The sequence below is a fragment of the Zeugodacus cucurbitae genome, chromosome 5 (genome assembly GCF_028554725.1).
Source record: "Zeugodacus cucurbitae isolate PBARC_wt_2022May chromosome 5, idZeuCucr1.2, whole genome shotgun sequence".
In the NCBI taxonomy this organism is placed as follows: domain Eukaryota; kingdom Metazoa; phylum Arthropoda; class Insecta; order Diptera; family Tephritidae; genus Zeugodacus; species Zeugodacus cucurbitae.
In genome coordinates, this window is record NC_071670.1 from 19,334,619 (window position 1) to 19,352,829 (window position 18,211).

The window sequence follows — 18,211 nt, forward strand, 5'->3', positions numbered from 1 at the left end:
AAACAAATAATTTCACATCTGTAGTCGTTTTAAGTAGTGGATTTGTGCTGCTACTAGCGTGAAATTAATTAAAAAAAACACTTGTGTATTCATTCTTAGGTAAAATGGTGCTTCAAGTTCTGAGACGTTCTGCAACTCTAGCGCGCAGTCTGCAGCAACTGAGTCGACGCAATTGGGTGATTTCACCCCTAGTCACTAGGGGATTGGTAAGTAATTTACCTATTGCCACCAAGTATGCAACCAACAACCGGACAAATTTAGCAGAGAGATGGTTATGTAATGTTAATTATAATAATAACTTTGCCCAAATTATTTTTGAGACTACAACTATTGTGCTTTGTCAATAAGCGTTTAATAAGATACATATTTGATTATTCCAATGGTATTTAATTAAATTATTTCTAAAGGATAATACATAAATATGTGAGGTTAGATTTAATAATGTACTGTCACAACAACCTTCACTAGTTTCGGTGTATATTTATATATATATATATATATGCAACTTATATACAAATTATGATATATTAAACTCAATGTTTTGCGATTTGAGATTGCGCTCACATTACTTAATAAACTACACTAAGTCACCGCATCGATGCCGGTTTAATTACCAGACCACATAACATACCCCTCAGTCTTGTTTGGCTAGCATTAGCTGTCGGTTGTGTTAAAAGTACTTTAACGTATACATAAGTAGTGTCACCTCATACATATAACGTTTTGTGAAAGTAGTTTTCAGCAGACTAGTTGCCTTTGTATGAACCAAAAAAAAACAATAATAGTAGTAATAACCAAACTGTGAAAACCTTAAAAATAAGAAAACGTATAATGGTGAGTGGATTACATACATATGTCCATTTGATTGTACGTCGTATTGATTATATTAATTCGACATCTTTGAATTAGGAGACACTAAGATTCATACATACATTCAATGAAAAAAATTTGGTTGTCCAAAAAAATGATAATGTGCATATAGTACATTACATACATATGTATATACATTACACAATAAATATAATATTTGAACTACAGTAATGAAACAATATAGATAATTAATGTCCACAACTTTTTTTCATAAAAACATTTAAAATAATACAAGTGTAAAAACAAATTAGTTTAGTGTGTTGTTAATGTATGTACGTATATATCATTTCGTTCATTATTCAATATTAATTGGAATAGCTGACACTGTTTTAGGACAAATTTATAAAACAAATTCTTCATATTATTTAAACCACATTCAAATTAATACATATTACCCGCCATTTCAACGGCTTTAAGTAATTTCGCGAGGTGTTCAGGATTTCTAATGCCTAGGTACTCTAAATCCTTGCAAGTTAATTTTTTGAACTTGTTAAAATCTATGCCGTAGCGCTTTAAATAATCCCAATATTTCAACATTCCAACTTGCTCTAAGGCAAAGTGCATCCTTGAGATTGTTTTCAAAATAGCCGAATATTCCTCACGATGTCCCAAAGACGGGGGGTGTATATTTAAGAATAAAGCCTTACTTTGTGGTAACGGAGAATCTATATGTGTCGCCGCTACGCATGCACAAACTTGACGTTTTGTTCTAATTGGATTGGGATTTCGGTATACTTCAGGTGGGCAGCACGGCTGTCCTTGATGTGGTTGCTGTAATTGAAGCTTTGGTTTGACTTCCAGTTTACCACGATGAGGCGTCAAGGAACCATCACCGCCCATTTGAAAGCTGAAATCTGCATTAACCGAAAGCGGTGTTAGAGGCTGTAAGGGCGAATTGTTATCTGTTTGAACAATAAAGCGCAATTTAGTTTAACTTTTATATAAGAATTATACTTCAATTGCCTATTAGCAAACTGAATACCTCTGTAAACTCTTTGATTGCCACTCATCCTTAAAAAATAGTATAAATCAAACACTCCGCTTGTCAAGTTATTTGTTGTCAATTACATGTGCTTAATAACGGATAAATATAAGTGCATTTGTTTATGTTTATATACAATGTATGTAGCTACCTGAAGACTATTGGAAATGTACAGCAATTTTTTAATGCACTTTGAATAAAATAGTACCCTGTACATATGTGTGCAGTATGGTAAAAAGTAAAGTGCTTACGTAAAAATACGTATTTAGTATTTTTAAATGGTAATCGGAACGAATTTATTTGTCTACATACTTATCTACATATATAAAAAAGTTGTATAGTCTAAAAGGGCTTACCAAAGTTGGCTACTATGTTTGAATTTTGTGTTTCGATTTTTTTTAATTTTTTGTTGCACAAAGCATTTAAGTAATATAAATCCATAACAGCATATTGGAGTACAACTTTCAAGGTTACTCCGTTATTCGGTTCCAGGTCCTTTTTGCTAGTGGGAAATTTTTAAAATAAATTTAGAAATGAATGAGCTATGATTTATGGTTACTTATGGATTCAATGTTAAAATTACATAGCTACGTAGTTAGTACTGCTTTCTCAAAACTATTCGAAACAATGTTAAGCTATCCTTATATCGAAGTCTCTCTAACTCAAAGTTTTTCTTGTGGATTATGGTGATTCGAGTTAGAGAAGTTCCACTGTATGTAAATGTTCTGCATACTATGACATAACATACCTTTAATCCATGCTAACGCTTTTGACGTGCTAATTGAATCTATTTATTGCCGTTCTCACCGTAAATGCATGTATAATGATTTACGATGTATGTATATGTATCTATGGCAGATTGACTGCTAGTGAAAATTTAAAAGCCGTTTAAATTATAGCTTTTATAGTCAAAACGTTTATGGTAATTGAAATTCGTAATACAGTTTGAAATCTCAATATAACGCGTTTTGCTTTCCGTTTATTTAAATTTTGTGATTTAAACTGCAAAAAAATATACAAACACACATACAATGTGTTGTTGCAGATCCTGTACTGTCTATACATACATAAATAGGAATATACATTTAATTGAAATCGAGTAGTTGTATAAATTGAAATTTTATTTCAATTATCATATTCTTGTGCTTTTGTCAAGCCTCCAAAGCTTCAAAACGTCGAAGTTGTAAAAAAAACAAATATTTTATTTAATCATACATATGTACATATGTACATATAAGTATTTACATATATAACAGGGAACTAGCGTTCATACATATTTATGAGTCTTTCTGATGATAACAAGTTTTGCTCAAAACACGAAAATTATTTATTTGCTTATCTGTGTACATGTGCACGTCGAAAAGCCCGTCAAATTTATTGTCCCGATGTGTTATAGTTTCAGTAGGTGAGCGACAGCGCTAAATAGCACACATTCAAAATGGTATTGTGTATTTTTTTCTTGAGACATTTTAGCTTATGTAAGCGTATATGAATCAATAATATAATTGTTTTGCAGGCCTCTGAAGCTTATCGTGTAGAATCGGACACATTTGGCGAACTAAAAGTGCCAGCTGACAAGTATTATGGCGCTCAGACAATGCGTTCCAAATTGAATTTTCCCATTGGTGGATCTTCCGAGCGCATGCCGGTAAGCTGTCACATATATTAAACGTTGTAAAAGCGCTAATTGTTTGCATTTGTATCTAGCAACCGGTTATTCAAGCGATGGGAATTTTAAAGAAAGCTGCCGCAGAGGTCAACAAGGAGTTCGGTCTTGACGCCAAGGTTAGCGACGCTATTTCCAAAGCTGCTGACGATGTCATATCCGGTAAATTGTATGAGGATCATTTCCCCTTGGTGATTTGGCAAACAGGTTCAGGCACACAAACTAACATGAACGTCAATGAGGTGTGCATATAACCGTTTGAAATTAAAAGTCATTTGTTGATTGATTGTTATAATTGTTTAGTTAATTGCATATTTTTTATTTACTTTTTAGGTGATCAGCAACCGTGCCATTGAATTGTTGGGCGGTGAATTAGGTTCAAAGACCCCCGTACATCCCAACGATCATGTGAATAAGTCGCAGAGCTCTAATGACACATTCCCTACAGCTATACACATTTCGGTTGCATTGGAACTCAACAATAACCTGAAACCTGCCATAAAAATTTTACATGATGCGCTCAAAGCTAAATCCGAAGAATTCAAGGATATCATCAAGATTGGACGTACACATACCATGGATGCGGTGCCACTGACGCTGGGTCAAGAGTTCAGTGCTTATGCACAGCAAATGGCTTATGCACTCGATCGCATCGATGCCGCACTGCCGCGCGTCTACGAATTGGCTTTGGGCGGTACAGCTGTTGGCACTGGTCTTAATACCCGCATTGGTTTTGCGGAAAAATGTGCCACACGCATTGCTCAACTTACCAAATTGCCATTTGTATCAGCGCCGAACAAATTTGAAGCCTTGGCAGCACGCGATGCCATGGTGGAGGTGCATGGTGTTTTAAATACGATCGCCGTTAGCTTAATGAAAATTGGTAACGATATTCGTTTCCTCGGTTCTGGTCCACGTTGCGGGTTGGGTGAACTGATGCTGCCCGAAAACGAGCCAGGCAGTTCTATTATGCCAGGAAAGGTGAATCCAACTCAGTGCGAATCGTTAACCATGTTAGCGGCGCAAGTTATGGGCAATCATGTCGCGGTGACTGTTGGTGGTGCCAATGGACATTTCGAATTGAATGTTTTCAAACCCTTAATCGTCTCCAATGTTCTGCGTTCCATACGCTTGTTATGTAAGTGAAAATGAACACATTAAGTGCATACTTGCTTATTTATAATTAAATTGTTCTAATAGCTGATGGCTCACGCACATTCACTTCCAACTGCGTCAACGGTATACAGGCGAATCGCGATCGCATTGGCAAGATCATGGCTGAATCTTTGATGTTGGTGACTGCATTGAATCCCCATATTGGTTACGACAAAGCTGCCAAAATTGCCAAGACTGCCCACAAAAACGGTACCACTTTGAAGGAAGAAGCCATTAACTTGGGCTACCTGACTGCCGAGCAGTTTGAGCAATGGGTTAAACCAGCTGAGATGTTGGGACCCAAATAAACATACCGACTTTAATTTTGATATTAAAAGTTTGTATAAAACGAATTGAATTCGAACGATACTCTATATGATAGTCATGTTGTGAAACACTATTTAAATCTAAAAGAATGAAATACACAAGATATATAAGACGATATTGGCGTAAGCTTCTTTTTGTGATTTAAATTGTCTATAATGAGTATACATCTGTACATTTTATCTAAAAACGTATAAATTTCAACTGCTTAAATAATTATGAGGCTCTAATTTAATAACAGGACACACAAAAAAAAGTTAACTATGTAATAAACCTCTCAATAATAAACTAAGAATCCTGGTGGGACTGTATACAGGTCACTGTAAGCTCAGGAAGCACCTATACAATCTCCCCTACGCCTGCTATTAGAATGTGTGGCCTTTCACAGAAGCAGGAGTACAATTTGGGTATTTAGCAACCCAACTGGCTAACGCATTGAATCTCTCACTCCCAGCACCTTTCTAGAATTTATAAGAGTGCTGGGACTGATGGAGTTGATATAGACATAGAGAGGGCACAATAGACCATAGGTCGCAGTGCATTCCTCTAAAACTTCTATTCTATTCTATTAATAACAGGGTTTATTAGCATCACATATTTCTTGTTTACTCAGTTAAAAATTTGCAATTATCCGTTGTTTGCAAGCTAAACTTCTACCAAATCTATCTCTATTCCACCTCTTCACCCCAGAAAAATAAATGTTTTTGTCGTATACGGTTCAGTTTCTTCATTTATTATTCTTAACATTAGTCAATTGTTTTTTCACTCGTCTAATTCACGTTCTATATGTACATTGCAAAAATATGTATTTATTTCCCTTGCTAATTTTTAATATCAATATTGGTAGATATTGCGACATAATTTAACTTTATGTAGTTAGTGAACTACTAACATTTTACTTCAAGTTTAGTGATGCATTTGTTTTAGATCTAAGCATAAGCGATTCGTGTAGGTAATATAAATAGTGTCATTAAGTAAAACAAAAACGTAAAGAAAAGCAATTTCAAAGAACTAATCAAAACAAACTCCCATTTTAGGAGGAGCAGTAATGAAATTTCACTGTGTAACTATTTAAATCGTTCAAAAGTGATCAAAAACGATTTGTTAAACATAATCAGAGCACAACTAATACCAATGCGTTTATATAAATATGTTTAAAAACTTAACAATGTAGCTTAAAAACATTGCAACTTTATGTTGTAGAGCTTGCTTGGCGTTGATCAGTTTGATTTCGACAAACTTTACTGTGACCGTCCTTCCAGTGACGTGATTGACAAACTTGCGAACAATACGCAGCACGAAAGCAACATAAGTAAATAGCTTCGTTGAGGCACCAATAGCACTACAAAAATATAAAATACATTAGCAATGTATAAAATAAAAACTTTCTAGTGTGTGTCATGCACCCACCCATTGTTTTCGTTTGAGGATTTTCTTCTCATGTTCGTGTTTTTTTATGGATGCCTTTAGCTTTTCTACATTTGCGAGCAATTTTTCATTTTTCTTTTGAGTAGCTGCTACCACTTTTAAGGTGTCATCAAGTTGATCTTGAACCTAAATTTATAAAACTTTCATATTGCAGATCTGTTGAATATCTCATTTCGCATACCTGCTTCAAATCTGTCACACTTACTATTGTATTGGCTGAACGTGTTAGCCGTTTTGGTGATATTGTATTGTCATATTGAGACCTAAAAATGATCATGAAAATGAACCGTTAAAGAATAGTACATATAATGAAAATATTAACCTTCTCATTCTAGATCTGGTTTCAGTATCATTTAGGAATCCGCTGTCACTCAAAACTGGCGGTTCGACGTTCGGCAAAGACACAATATCATCCGTGATTTCCAAACGAGCATCCCTGCCAATTGGTGGACCGACGTTACAAATGGTTTGACGACGTGTGAGTGGTTTTCTTGGCTTATTGGTATTCTCCAAGAATTGGTTTGCCGTTCGTTGTAAAGCATTTCTGATAATTTCTTCCATTTCCGTTTTGTTTGCATGAAAGGAAAATATACTAGGTTGATATGCGGATAAAACTTGATGTATACGCAGTTCTTCCAGTGCCTTTTTAATGGCTGGTTTATTGCCGATCTTTAAAGACTTTATATCTGTATCGATCGGTCGAATTAAACGTGATTCGATGAGTGCACGCGAATGATTGCCGCCGAAGAAACGAACATCATATTTTTTGTTTGGTAGTAGTCGTATCACTTTGGCCGGCCAATATGTGAAGCCACTGTGCTTTGCAAACACCAATTCATGGCGTTGAATGCATGGTTTTGCAAACCAAACGTTAGAATGCTTTTCATGTGAATGCCGAAAACAATCGGGACACCGACGAATCTCAGCCATATCGTAACCAATATCACGTACCATCCATTTTGTAGCTTCCATTTCCATACTATTGGCTATAAGGTACAACGTTAATTTTTTTTTAATTGGTTTATCTGATTACTTACGACCAAAAAATACACCAATATTATGCTGCAGGTCAAGAATATCAACAAAGAATTCAGTCAATAGATTATATTGCATATCTTTCAATTTAGCTGCTATGGATTCCAAATTTGTCTCTGGAAACTTAAATAGTAATTTTGAAACGACCGTTCTCATGCGTACTGGTAACTTTATTGACTCTAAGTAGCTCTGTACATCATTTTCGACCTTTTTATGAATAAAAGTGGTAAATTTTTAAATCAATTAAAAAATAAATACAAAAATAATTTTATTTACTCACCCACGTGCGATTACGCTCAAAAGTAAAATTAATTAAGTAACTTAATTCGTCCGGCTGCATATTGGGAGGATGTCGCAGCTCAGCTGTTTTTAATAGTCTACAACACGTACAAAGGTCCAAATCGGATTCCAGTTCTTCATTTAAGCATATTTCACTTTTATACGACACATTTGACGTGAGCGTGCGAGGGCGCTTCCGTGTTGGGGGACGTATTTCACCCATGCATACAACTTCCACTTTAGTTTTTGACTCTGTTTCAAAATCTTCTCGGTAGATTTTCTGATTTCCAATTTTTATTGCATTTGACGTATTTGCCACTTCATCTTCAATGTTGCACAAGTCTGCTTGAATAGGTGAGGATGTGCTGTCAACCGTAATTTCTTCGGTAAATCGCTGCTGACCACCGCTGTTAGTAGATCCAGTATCTATTTGCAACAAAGATGATGATACCCTTACGTCACTCTCATAATCAAAAGATGTATTTTCCTGTAATGTTTCATCGGCATCCGAGTCAGCATCTGTGTCTGAACTGAAGGCTGGTGGACGATTCTTTTGGAATTTCCCTGAAGGTACCGTGTAGTTGGGTCGTTCTGAATCTTTGCGATAACAGAGACGGTGAAACGAACGTGGGCACTGCCGGCAGTGCGTTAAGGCGCCCGGTAAATGACACTCAAAGCAGTAGAAGTCATGTGAACTATGCTCCTGTCAAAGTAGCTAAGCCTTAGTTTTTGATATTTGTAGAATGTAATATAACATTACCATGATTTCTGCAGGCTTTGGCAAACGCAATAATCGCGGCACTCTCGATGATCCCGCATTGTAGTGCAACACCGGTTTGAGTAGACCATCCTTCAAAGCATTTTGTACCGTTTCGGAAGCTAGCGCTATTAAACAGATTTATATTATTTTAAAAATTTATTGATACTTGACATATTTGATTGAATACATTTCTCATAATTGCCCATATCTACAAGCAAACGAGTAAGTTCCTCAACTTGGCCAGAGTTCGAACTCTCTGAACTTAGTTTAGACAGAAAGTAGCGAAGGCAATCCGGTTGTGCTTTTCGAGACATTTTATCACTATTTGATTTTGCAACACATTCAACGTTTATATTTTCTTTAATTTCGCATCGTATGTTCTGTTTTAATGAATAATAACAAATAATTTTGCAATATTCTAAATTTTGAGGCTGTAACAAACAAAAATAATGTAATGAAGAGTTGCATTGGATACATTAAAAGTGTTCACACTACGCTTTTATCGCAAGAATTGTTAATTGTTGTCTTGATAAATATTGTAGAGCCCATCCGAAAGGAAATAATAATTTCTAAAATTTAAAATTGTAAATGTTAAGAAATAATAATTAATTATGACAAATTCAAGGGATCACTGATTATCGGATATTCATTTTATTGTAGCTTTTGTAGTATCAGAAAACATTCCTGAAATATTTTTTATAAACGCTGTCGAGTCCTTATATATATATATATATATTTGGCGTAGGAACCGCTTTAAGCGATTATAGCCGAATCCACCAGAACGCCCCACTCATTCCTCCTTTTTGCTTTTTGGCGCCAACTGGAAACACCAAGTGAAGCCAGGTCACTTTGCACTTGGTCTTTCCACCGGAGTGGAGGTCGTCCTCTTTCGCGGCTTCCTCCAGCGGGTACTGCATCGAATACTTTCAGAGCTGGAGTGTTTTCTTCCATCCGTATAACATGACCTAGCCAGCGTAGCCGCTGTCTTTTTATTCGCTGAACTATGTCAATGTCGTCGTATAAATCGTACAGCTCATCGTTCCATCGCCTGCGGTATTCGCCGTTGCCAATGTTTAGAGGACCATAAATCTTGCGCAAAACCTTTCTCTCGAAAACCCCAAGAGTCGTCTCATCGGATGTTGTCATCGTCCACGCTTCAGCGCCATACATCAGGACGGGAATAATGAGCGACTTATAGAGTTTGATTTTGGTTCGACGAGAGAGGACTTTATCAGTCCTTAGTCAGCTAAACATACGCATATTTGACCTCTTGAGCTTAACCGGACGTTACACGGGAAAGAAATTGTTATCAAGTTGCCACAAACTCACACTCTTTTACTACCATACTCTCACTTTCCGAACTTGAAAGCCACCTTGATTTCAATTTTTGCGAGCAAGAAGTGTTTCAAGTTGATGATCAGCTGAGTGCAGAGTTCTCCAATTTTTAAATTACAAGTATGACAATTTTAAAATCAATTACGAATAAATTTGAAATAACTGAATTATTCCCTTTTACGAAATTGTACACAAACACTGCATTTTATGGAACTTGCATCTTCCGACGTATCTACAGATTAATTTAAAAATAAATATTTATAAATCCATTTTAGCGATAAATGGAAGCAGTTTCCTTGACGACGGCATCTCTGTAACAATAATTGAATATCAAATTGCCTGCAGCCTACGTCTTTCAATTTATGTCAATTTTGACAATTAGTTCGACTTGAAAGCAAGTTCTTTCCCGTGTAACGGCAGCGTTACGCATGTTATGTAGTTTTAGCTTAATATATGAACTATGCCTTAAACTAAGGTACATATAAACAATTGTTCACCATATTTTTAACATGTAATCGGATTTCCACATGAAATTACTATATAAAACTGAATACTTTTGTTTAACAAAAGTAAAGATAAGCTTTTTCTTACATAAACTCGAAACAATTAAATAATCTTGCTTGCATATTTCTTGACTGTTTGCCCGAAATTGAATTCGGTGCGTAAGCTTAAATATTCTTATAATTTAAAAATTGTTTAATCAGTTCAGATGACTTTGCTTATACATAGATACATATGTACATACTTACATTTGCTAGGTAAAGCAACAACAGTACAAATACGGTTTTTGTTTATTAGTAGCGGAGATAATCATGTATTTCGAATGATTACAGTTTTTGTTTTAGTCTCTATGATAAGGAAACAAATCGGAGTCCCAACAGATAGAACCCCTGGAGGACTTTCACCCAAAATAGTAGAGTAACAATAAAAAAACGCATATTATCTTTTCAAATACATTGAATGGGATAAAATCTTTCAACTCTCAAACTCAAACAAATAATCAACTCTCTTTTACAACTCTCAAAACAACTCCACCTTATTTGCATTATGTATAAAATTTCATTGAAAAAACGTATGATTTAAATACATAGGTTCCGCAATCCAAAGCATCAGGAACCCAATTTTTGCCATAAAGAGTGAAGTAGGGATAAAGGGATGTTCAACTTATTCCAGGGACAGAAAAATATTAATGTTTAGACATTTATGGCGGTTAAAAATTATTATATACTGAATGTTTAATATAAAAAGTACTTATTTAAATTTCATTTAAATACATTGTCTGTATTGTAATATTTTTAACAACATTTTAATCTGGCCGTTCCAGCCTTCCCAATTACGAAACGTCAAAACATCCTCCAACTGTCTAAGTCGAGGAGGCTTTGGCGTTTGATATAGCGCTCGCACTTCCAGGGGCATCTGAGAATAAATGGGTCTTAACTACTAATAGTTGCTAGCTATCAAGAGGAAGAAAAATTCGAAAATTGCGATGTTACTCTCATAAAGAGCGAAAAAGACACGTAAACTGTCATTGGTTTTTGTTGTTGTAACGATTACCCAAACCTGCCTGAATCGGCAAGCACAAGTCAATTGTCATCGAATTCATCTAACGATAGGCCTAGGAAACTAGCTGTTTCGACGGGGACGGACCATAGGGAAAAGGGTGTTAGATGGGTGGGGTTAATTGGGTATGGAATGAGGTTGTTATTGTATCCAGTATCCAGAACGAAGTTGCGCGAGGCAACTCGATCTCGATGTCTGCATTTGGTGGTGATTTGACTCCAAGTATCGCATTCACGGGGAGGGAGTCAAGGAAGGTGTTAACAACTCCTCTGTGTTCTGCATTCAGTGTTTGTCCGATCGGTATAGTTCTGTAAATCGTCGACGTAAGTGACAGCAGTGATGGTTTCAGCAAAAAGTTGTATAACCGTGAATAGCTCCAATGACATATTATTGCAAAAAATGAAAACACTACTGTTACTCTCCAACGCTTGGCGAATCGTTCGTGGATAGTGTTTGGCAGATCGGTTAAAACAATAATAATTTGAATTTGAATTACATAATTTTTCTTTTTATTAGTCATTAGTACTATTTTGTATTTATGTACATAAATTAGATATTTGCAAAAATTACATACTATGTTTTATAGCGAGCAATTTAAAATATGTTAAATTGTAAAAGATAAATGATTTCACTAACTATAAATTCCGTTGTTTCGTACGTTATTTTTTGTTTATCAATTCGACTAAATTCAATTTAACTAGAAATAATGCGTTTTAGTAGCAATAAAACAAAACAAATAATTTATTCATTAATTTCAACAAATACTCGTAATATAAAATTTGTAAACAGCACAAGCCACGTTTTTCAATATACTTACAAATACAAAACAAAGCACAGCAAATTAGCAGCTTTACTGGAATCATGAAGTGATCTATTAGTGATTTCGAAAAGCTACATGAGCTATCACTTAACCAGTTAAGCTTTGTTGTTGTCCTCATGGTTTTATAAAAATAATTTAACTTCACGTACTTATATCACATGGGTCGCATTATCAACCTATAAATTCTCCCGGTTTCACTATACATAACTACCGCACAAAACACTTATATATACATATATGTATGTACATGTCTATAGCAATATATGCAAGTGTACAAATAATATCCGAGACATTTAATTCTTAAACTAAGCTAATATGGTTTTAATTAAATTATTATAAAATCGTTAAGAGAAATTCGTGCGATGCAAATGAGTGAGGTTATGGCTAATACATATGTATGTACTGATGTATATATGTAAATGAAATTTCGCGTGCGCGTAAATCAGTTGATTTATTATATTACTGAACTTCTCGCATATGACGTTAGCACATCATTGAAGATCAGTAATCGGGATCACAATATGATTTGAGTTCCGGATAACCGCACGGCCGACGACAGCACTCGTGTATGGCACCTTGAAATGGTTGCCGATACTCGCCTTCTTCACCGGCTAACCGTTTCAGACTGGACACGTGCCCCATGCCCACACTATCGGCTGCATAAAAAAACAATATAAAACATAAGATGAACATTAAATTATTTTAACAAATGTATTTATGTACAGTGTCGGACAAAACTCATTGGACTAAATCGAGTCTCAGACATATTCCGTCATAACTTTTTACATGGATGCATTAGAAGAATAATTTCGATCGAATATTCTATATTAAGAAACAATTCAATTTTATTTTTCAACTTTTATGTACAATTTATAACTTATAACATAAGGGAAAAAAGTAAAAAATTCTCGCGACATAACTCATTGGACTTTAGCTGAATATGAAAATAAATTCGTTTTAAATTAATATTTTATTGGGTAGCCATTATTTTTAATACATATCACATGCAGAACTCAGATGGAATGACACGTGTAGAAAGACCAACAGGAAAGCGTTTAGACCGTCGATACTTGCAGGGTACCGTAAGGCAGGGTGGGGGTAACATAATGGTGTGGGGATGCTTCTCTGGCAGGGAGTGGGACCTATTTTCAAAATAGAAGGGAAAATGATAGGTTCCAATATAAAAATTTACTGCAAACCCAAATGTTACCCCACGCTATCCAAAAAATGCCGCCTGATTTGCAGTTCCAACATGATAATGACCCCAAATACACGTCAAAAGTTGTGAAGGATTGGCTTTTGGAAGAACAAGTTTGTGTTATGAGATGGCCCGCCCAGTCTCCTGATATAAACCCGGTTGAAAACTTATGGGAAACAGTCAACAGGCAGATTAATAAGGAACAGGTCCGCGGTAATAAAAACAAGCTATTTGATGCCCTGAAACAAGCCTGGAATGGAATAATTGATGCATATATTACTAATTTAATTTCATCTATGCCCAAAATATGTGCTGCAATCATTAAAAGTAATGGCTACCCAATAAAATATTAATTTAAAACGAATTTATTTTCATATTCAGCTAAAGTCCAATGAGTTATGTCGCGAGAATTTTTTACTTTTTTCCCTTCTGTTATAGGTTATAAATTATACATAAAAGTTGAAAAATAAAATTGAATTGTTTCTTAATATAGAATATGCGATCTATCTTTTGCAAAAAAATATTCTTCTAATGCATCCATGTAAAAAGTTATGACAGAATATGTCTGAGACTCGATTTAGTCCAATGAGTTTTGTCCGACACTGTATGTGTGTCTGTATACTTACGAAACTTTCGAGACAGTGAGTAGTAGCGACCGCCGCAAATGAGACGAATGGCATCTGAGAGATTAGTACTACAGTAGCGTTTGAACTCGACATCATTACTGCCACCGGCAAGCAGGGGTATAGCTTCTGTACAGTGCGGCGTTAGTGTCACACAAAGTACAAAACTGATAACGACCAAACTAAAGCATATCAGGTTAGGAAAATTTACGGTGTGTTGAGGAAACATCATCTGTAAGAAAATAACATAAGCATGAACTTATTGCAATATTTTTTTGTTTGAGTCTCAAAACATAACTAGTCTGAGATAAAGCGGAATATACATAGGCTATATATGTATATTATGTAAGCATAATAACCAAAAAATGTTTTCCTCAAAAGAAACATTATAATCAATTTAATGGAAGGTATATATTCATACATATTCCGAACTCGGGGTGATCAAGGCTGGAAAAGCGTATATATATCCTCTGCCATCCGAATGTCAACCTCAACTACGCTCGGTGTCCCCTATTTTGTTAGCAAACGACCTCTGTAGCTCTGGCGACCGATATCTCGATTCGGATGCTGATAACAATTCGATCTTAAATCCTTCTTATCAACGAAACTACATATGGCCCTTTGCTTTCCCGCCGGAGCCATAGATTATACATATACATACATACATATTTATTTATTGCTCGAGAAAACAGTAAATGAAAACAAGTAAGGAAAGGCTAATTTCTATCTATATTGGTTCCTTATGAATATATTATAAAGTGAAGAATAAGATGTAATTCAAAATTGAGTTATATGGGAAGTTTTCGTTGTTGTGAACCGATTTCATCCATTTTCACGTGTCATCATGGTGTCAAGAAAACATTATATACCGAATTTATACCCATAAGTGGGCGATGCTACGGCCATTTCTCATTTTGTAAAAAAATCTGAGTGCAGCTTCTTTCTGATATTTCTTTTGTAAAATTTAGTGTTTCTGACGTCTTTCGTTAGTGAGTTAACGCACTTTTAGTAATTTTCAACCTAACCTTTGCATGGGAGGAGGGCGTGGTTATTATCCGATTTAAACTATTATCATGGTGTATGGTGGGGTATGCAAGGGAACAGACTTCAGAAAGTTTGGTTTATATAGCTTTATTGGTTTGCGAGATATATACAAACAACCTATTTAGGGGCGGGGGCACGCCCAGTTCCCCCAAAAAATTACATCAAAATATGGCCCTTATTAGGACGATCCTTTGTACCTTTAAGAACTTTATTTATGGCTAAGTTATGACACTTTATGTGTTTTCGGTTTTCGCCATTTTGTGGGCGTGGCATTGGTCCGTTTGACTCCTCTCACGGTTCCAAGGAACATGTGTCCCAAGTTTCGTCAAGATATCTCAATTTTTACTACAAGCTATCCGTTGCACGGACGGACGGACAGACAGACAAACATTCGAATTTTGACTCTTCTCGTCACCCTGATATATAACCCTAAATCTAAACCGTTTAGTTTTATGACTTACAAACAACAGTTATGTGAACAAAACTATAATACTTTCAGCAACTTTTGGTGCGAGAGTATAAAAAAAATTATAAATATATGGTTAAGCCCGAGATCTTGAAGTATGTGTATATTATGTTTCCTATGGCGGACTGCAATCAGGTCGAGACCATTTGTTGGCTGTGGAATCGACCACGTAGCAAAGATATTTGATTTTTTATTCCTTTTACTTTGTCAAAATTGCCGCAACTGGCAAATGAGATGCAATGCACAGTTGAAAAATTTTAAGAACAAAAAAATTTTATTGGATGACTTCAATGAAAATATCCATTTGCTTTTTTAACGGGATTATAACTTAAGACAGTGATAAACTGTAATTTTGATAGTAATTGTATACAAATTAACAACACCAATAATGTCAGCCTAGAAATCCAACTACTTTGGACTGAGGCAATTGAAATGTAAATTGCTCTCTCGGCGAACTAAAACCAAACTCTTCACGTCGCTCATCATTCCCGTATTGCTTTAAGAATAAGGAGAATACCGCAGACGATGGAACGATTAGCAGTATAAAGTTATAGACGATATAGACATATTTGACATATTTAGTTCAGCGCATAAAAAGACAGCGGCAATGCTGGCTAGGACATGTTGTCCGAATGGGCGAAAGCACTCCAGCTTTGAAAGTGTTCGATGCAGTATCCGCTGGAGGAAGCCGAGGAGAAGACCACAACTCTACATAAGTATAGGCAACATTGTACATACCGGCTTCTAATTCTTGTTATTTAAATTTTTTTGACCAGCGATTTTTTTCAATTATGTAGACTTATGTGTTGTGCAAGTTTACAGGTTTCGCGAAAAAAGTTATACTAAAGTGGCTATACAAAAAGTGTTCAAAAACATAAAAATAATTGTTTTATTTTAAAACAAAGTGAACTATATAAATGAATATAGATAAGAGAGTTTAAAAAAAATAGTCATGATAAAAGCGTTTAGGTTATTTATAATAATTTAATTGTCGCCTATAGGCAACACCCTGTAACTAATAAACCAGGATACAAAGGACTTTGAAATTTTTATCACTTCATATTTGACTTAAGACTAATATATATCTGTACTAAAAAAGTGTTAGCTCCGCCCATTTTAATTCGGGCATGAGAGGGTTACGTGTCTCTTAATAATTTTTTACATTGCTGAGTATTGTCAAAAGGAAAACATATACCTATTTTTATAATGCTTTTTCCCATATTTATTGTTATTAATAAGTATTTTTATTATTCATAAGAAATAAATGTGACTTTCATTCAAAAAGAAAAAAATTAGAACGAAGTACTTGAGAAAAAGTTTGATAAGTACATCGAGGCACTTAAGCGGAATTCATTTAAGTGCTTTTACCGCTTAAGTGTCTCAAAAGTCTTGCATGTTAAGAAGGAGCACATAAGCGGGGATTACTGTATTTTGCTCTCAAACGCGCTTTATAAGATAAAGAGACAAAACTGCCGTAATCTATATTTCCTAGTACAACTTAAGACACATTCAAATTTATAGAACAGATAAGATATATAGATAATTCCGACAGCCAAATTACTAAAGATATCCAGAAGATAGATGTGACCTATAAGTATATGGATATTCAAAATCTAAACAGATTTTTGGTGTTTACCTTTAATATGGACGATCTGTACTGTAGACAAATTTGAGACTACGCTCGCTCTCTTCGTTGAAGGACAAATCTTGTATACAAGTTCATATGTGTATTATATTGCATCAGCGGGTACTTGGGTTTCACACATAATGCTTGTTGTTCTCAATGCCGTCAACAATAAAACGCCTACATTGGTACACATAAATTGGCACAGGAGGTAGATAACCTCTTGATTCCTTGTAGAATGCATTTTTTAATTGTCAGATATGTTACATATGAATACTACGAGCACTCAATATATCGATATACAAATTTAAATACTCATATGTGTATGTACGTATGTATATCGTTTCAACGCGGTAGACGATAATTTATTGAAAATAAATATAAGCAATTTCATATAATTGTTTTTAATTCCATGCATGTGTATTAAAATAAATTTCAATGTTTAAAAATAAACATTTATGTGTATATTTCCATATATACACACATACAAATGTTTACAAATAACTTTGTTGGAGCTGACTCAATGCATTTCTTATCATTTGGGACATGGATTTGTTGTTGTCGCCGCTACTCTTGGCTTTGTAATTAAACTTATTGTTGTTTACATTTCATTGGTTGACTTCAAAGGCGTTGGCGTAGCGTTCTCACTTGAGTTAAGTTTTTTGCTTAAAAAAAGTAACTAATCTATTTTAATAAAGCCACGAGCACTTACAACAAACAAAAAAACACTACAACAATATAAAATATAAAAAACAAGAGACTATGGCCGCCCAATGGGGAAATCGGAACCCAACAGCAGCAAACAAATGTATGAGTAAATAAGTAATTATTGCCTGCAAAAATTTGCGAATTTGACGACGCAAGCCCACAAGCATGTATACTAAGCACAATAATACAATAACCGAGAGGACGCCAGTGTGCGCCTTGCTTGCGCTTTCGTAGAAATCCGTACTTAGTACATACATATAAGAATGCAATTAAGCACTTAAGAGAATAAAATACAAACTATAATAAATAATACTGACTGCATACCAAGCAATTA

At 35.0% G+C, this 18,211-nt stretch overlaps 4 protein-coding genes across 9 annotated transcripts in view; 1 reads left to right on the forward strand and 3 right to left on the reverse strand.

The window, feature by feature from the left end:
- LOC105215190 (fumarate hydratase, mitochondrial) lies at positions 1-5,115 on the forward strand. 4 transcript variants are annotated; one of them, XM_011188986.3, is made up of 5 exons: positions 1-206; positions 3,369-3,500; positions 3,560-3,760; positions 3,852-4,656; positions 4,719-5,115. In XM_011188986.3, the coding sequence occupies exons 1-5, from the start codon at positions 105-107 to the stop codon at positions 4,979-4,981; spliced, it is 1,503 nt and encodes a 500-aa protein (XP_011187288.1). In that variant the 5' UTR covers positions 1-104; the 3' UTR covers positions 4,982-5,115. The 4 variants fall into 4 exon arrangements, with proteins under 4 accessions (XP_011187288.1, XP_011187289.1, XP_054088221.1 ...); XM_011188987.3 differs by lacking the exon at positions 1-206 and adding an exon at positions 634-834; XM_054232246.1 differs by lacking the exon at positions 1-206 and adding an exon at positions 2,756-2,774.
- LOC105215191 (uncharacterized) lies at positions 5-2,004 on the reverse strand. The gene is made up of 2 exons (XM_011188989.3): positions 1,853-2,004; positions 5-1,772 (listed from the first exon to the last, which is right to left on the reverse strand). The coding sequence occupies exons 1-2, from the start codon at positions 1,878-1,880 to the stop codon at positions 1,252-1,254; spliced, it is 549 nt and encodes a 182-aa protein (XP_011187291.1). The 5' UTR covers positions 1,881-2,004; the 3' UTR covers positions 5-1,251.
- LOC105215192 (zinc finger MYND domain-containing protein 11) lies at positions 4,897-12,348 on the reverse strand. 2 transcript variants are annotated; one of them, XM_054232245.1, is made up of 8 exons: positions 12,212-12,348; positions 8,500-8,624; positions 7,741-8,442; positions 7,463-7,667; positions 6,748-7,411; positions 6,607-6,688; positions 6,408-6,551; positions 4,897-6,339 (listed from the first exon to the last, which is right to left on the reverse strand). In XM_054232245.1, exons 1-8 carry the CDS (start codon positions 12,330-12,332, stop codon positions 6,190-6,192), a joined length of 2,193 nt encoding a protein of 730 aa, XP_054088220.1. In that variant the 5' UTR covers positions 12,333-12,348; the 3' UTR covers positions 4,897-6,189. The 2 variants fall into 2 exon arrangements, with proteins under 2 accessions (XP_054088220.1, XP_011187292.1); XM_011188990.3 differs by lacking the exon at positions 12,212-12,348 and adding an exon at positions 8,687-9,042.
- Positions 11,881-18,211, reverse strand: part of LOC105215193 (insulin) — a 19,087-nt gene continuing 12,756 nt past the window's right edge. For both annotated transcript variants that reach the window (XM_029042225.2, XM_011188991.3), the window contains exons 2-3: positions 14,039-14,267; positions 11,881-12,870 (exon numbers count right to left, since the gene is read on the reverse strand). In XM_029042225.2, the coding sequence (XP_028898058.1) occupies positions 12,716-12,870; positions 14,039-14,267 (384 nt within the window). In that variant the 3' untranslated portion in view covers positions 11,881-12,715. The remainder of the gene's footprint in view (positions 12,871-14,038; positions 14,268-18,211) is intronic.

Excerpts from the sequence above, each read along its gene's own strand:
- LOC105215190 (XM_011188986.3), top strand. The coding sequence starts at position 105 with ATGGTGCTTCAAGTTCTGAGACGTTCTGCAACTCTAGCGCGCAGTCTG. Across the intron at positions 207-3,368 it reads CCCTAGTCACTAGGGGATTG|GCCTCTGAAGCTTATCGTGT; the intron begins GTAAGTAATTTA and ends ATTGTTTTGCAG. Across the intron at positions 4,657-4,718 it reads GCGTTCCATACGCTTGTTAT|CTGATGGCTCACGCACATTC; the intron begins GTAAGTGAAAAT and ends TTGTTCTAATAG.
- LOC105215191 (XM_011188989.3), bottom strand. The coding sequence starts at position 1,880 with ATGAGTGGCAATCAAAGAGTTTACAGAG. Across the intron at positions 1,773-1,852 it reads CAATCAAAGAGTTTACAGAG|ATAACAATTCGCCCTTACAG; the intron begins GTATTCAGTTTG and ends TTGTTCAAACAG.
- LOC105215192 (XM_011188990.3), bottom strand. The coding sequence starts at position 8,813 with ATGTCTCGAAAAGCACAACCGGATTGCCTTCGCTACTTTCTGTCTAAA. Across the intron at positions 8,443-8,499 it reads CAAAGCCTGCAGAAATCATG|GAGCATAGTTCACATGACTT; the intron begins GTAATGTTATAT and ends CTACTTTGACAG. Across the intron at positions 6,340-6,407 it reads TCCTCAAACGAAAACAATGG|TGCTATTGGTGCCTCAACGA; the intron begins GTGGGTGCATGA and ends ATATTTTTGTAG.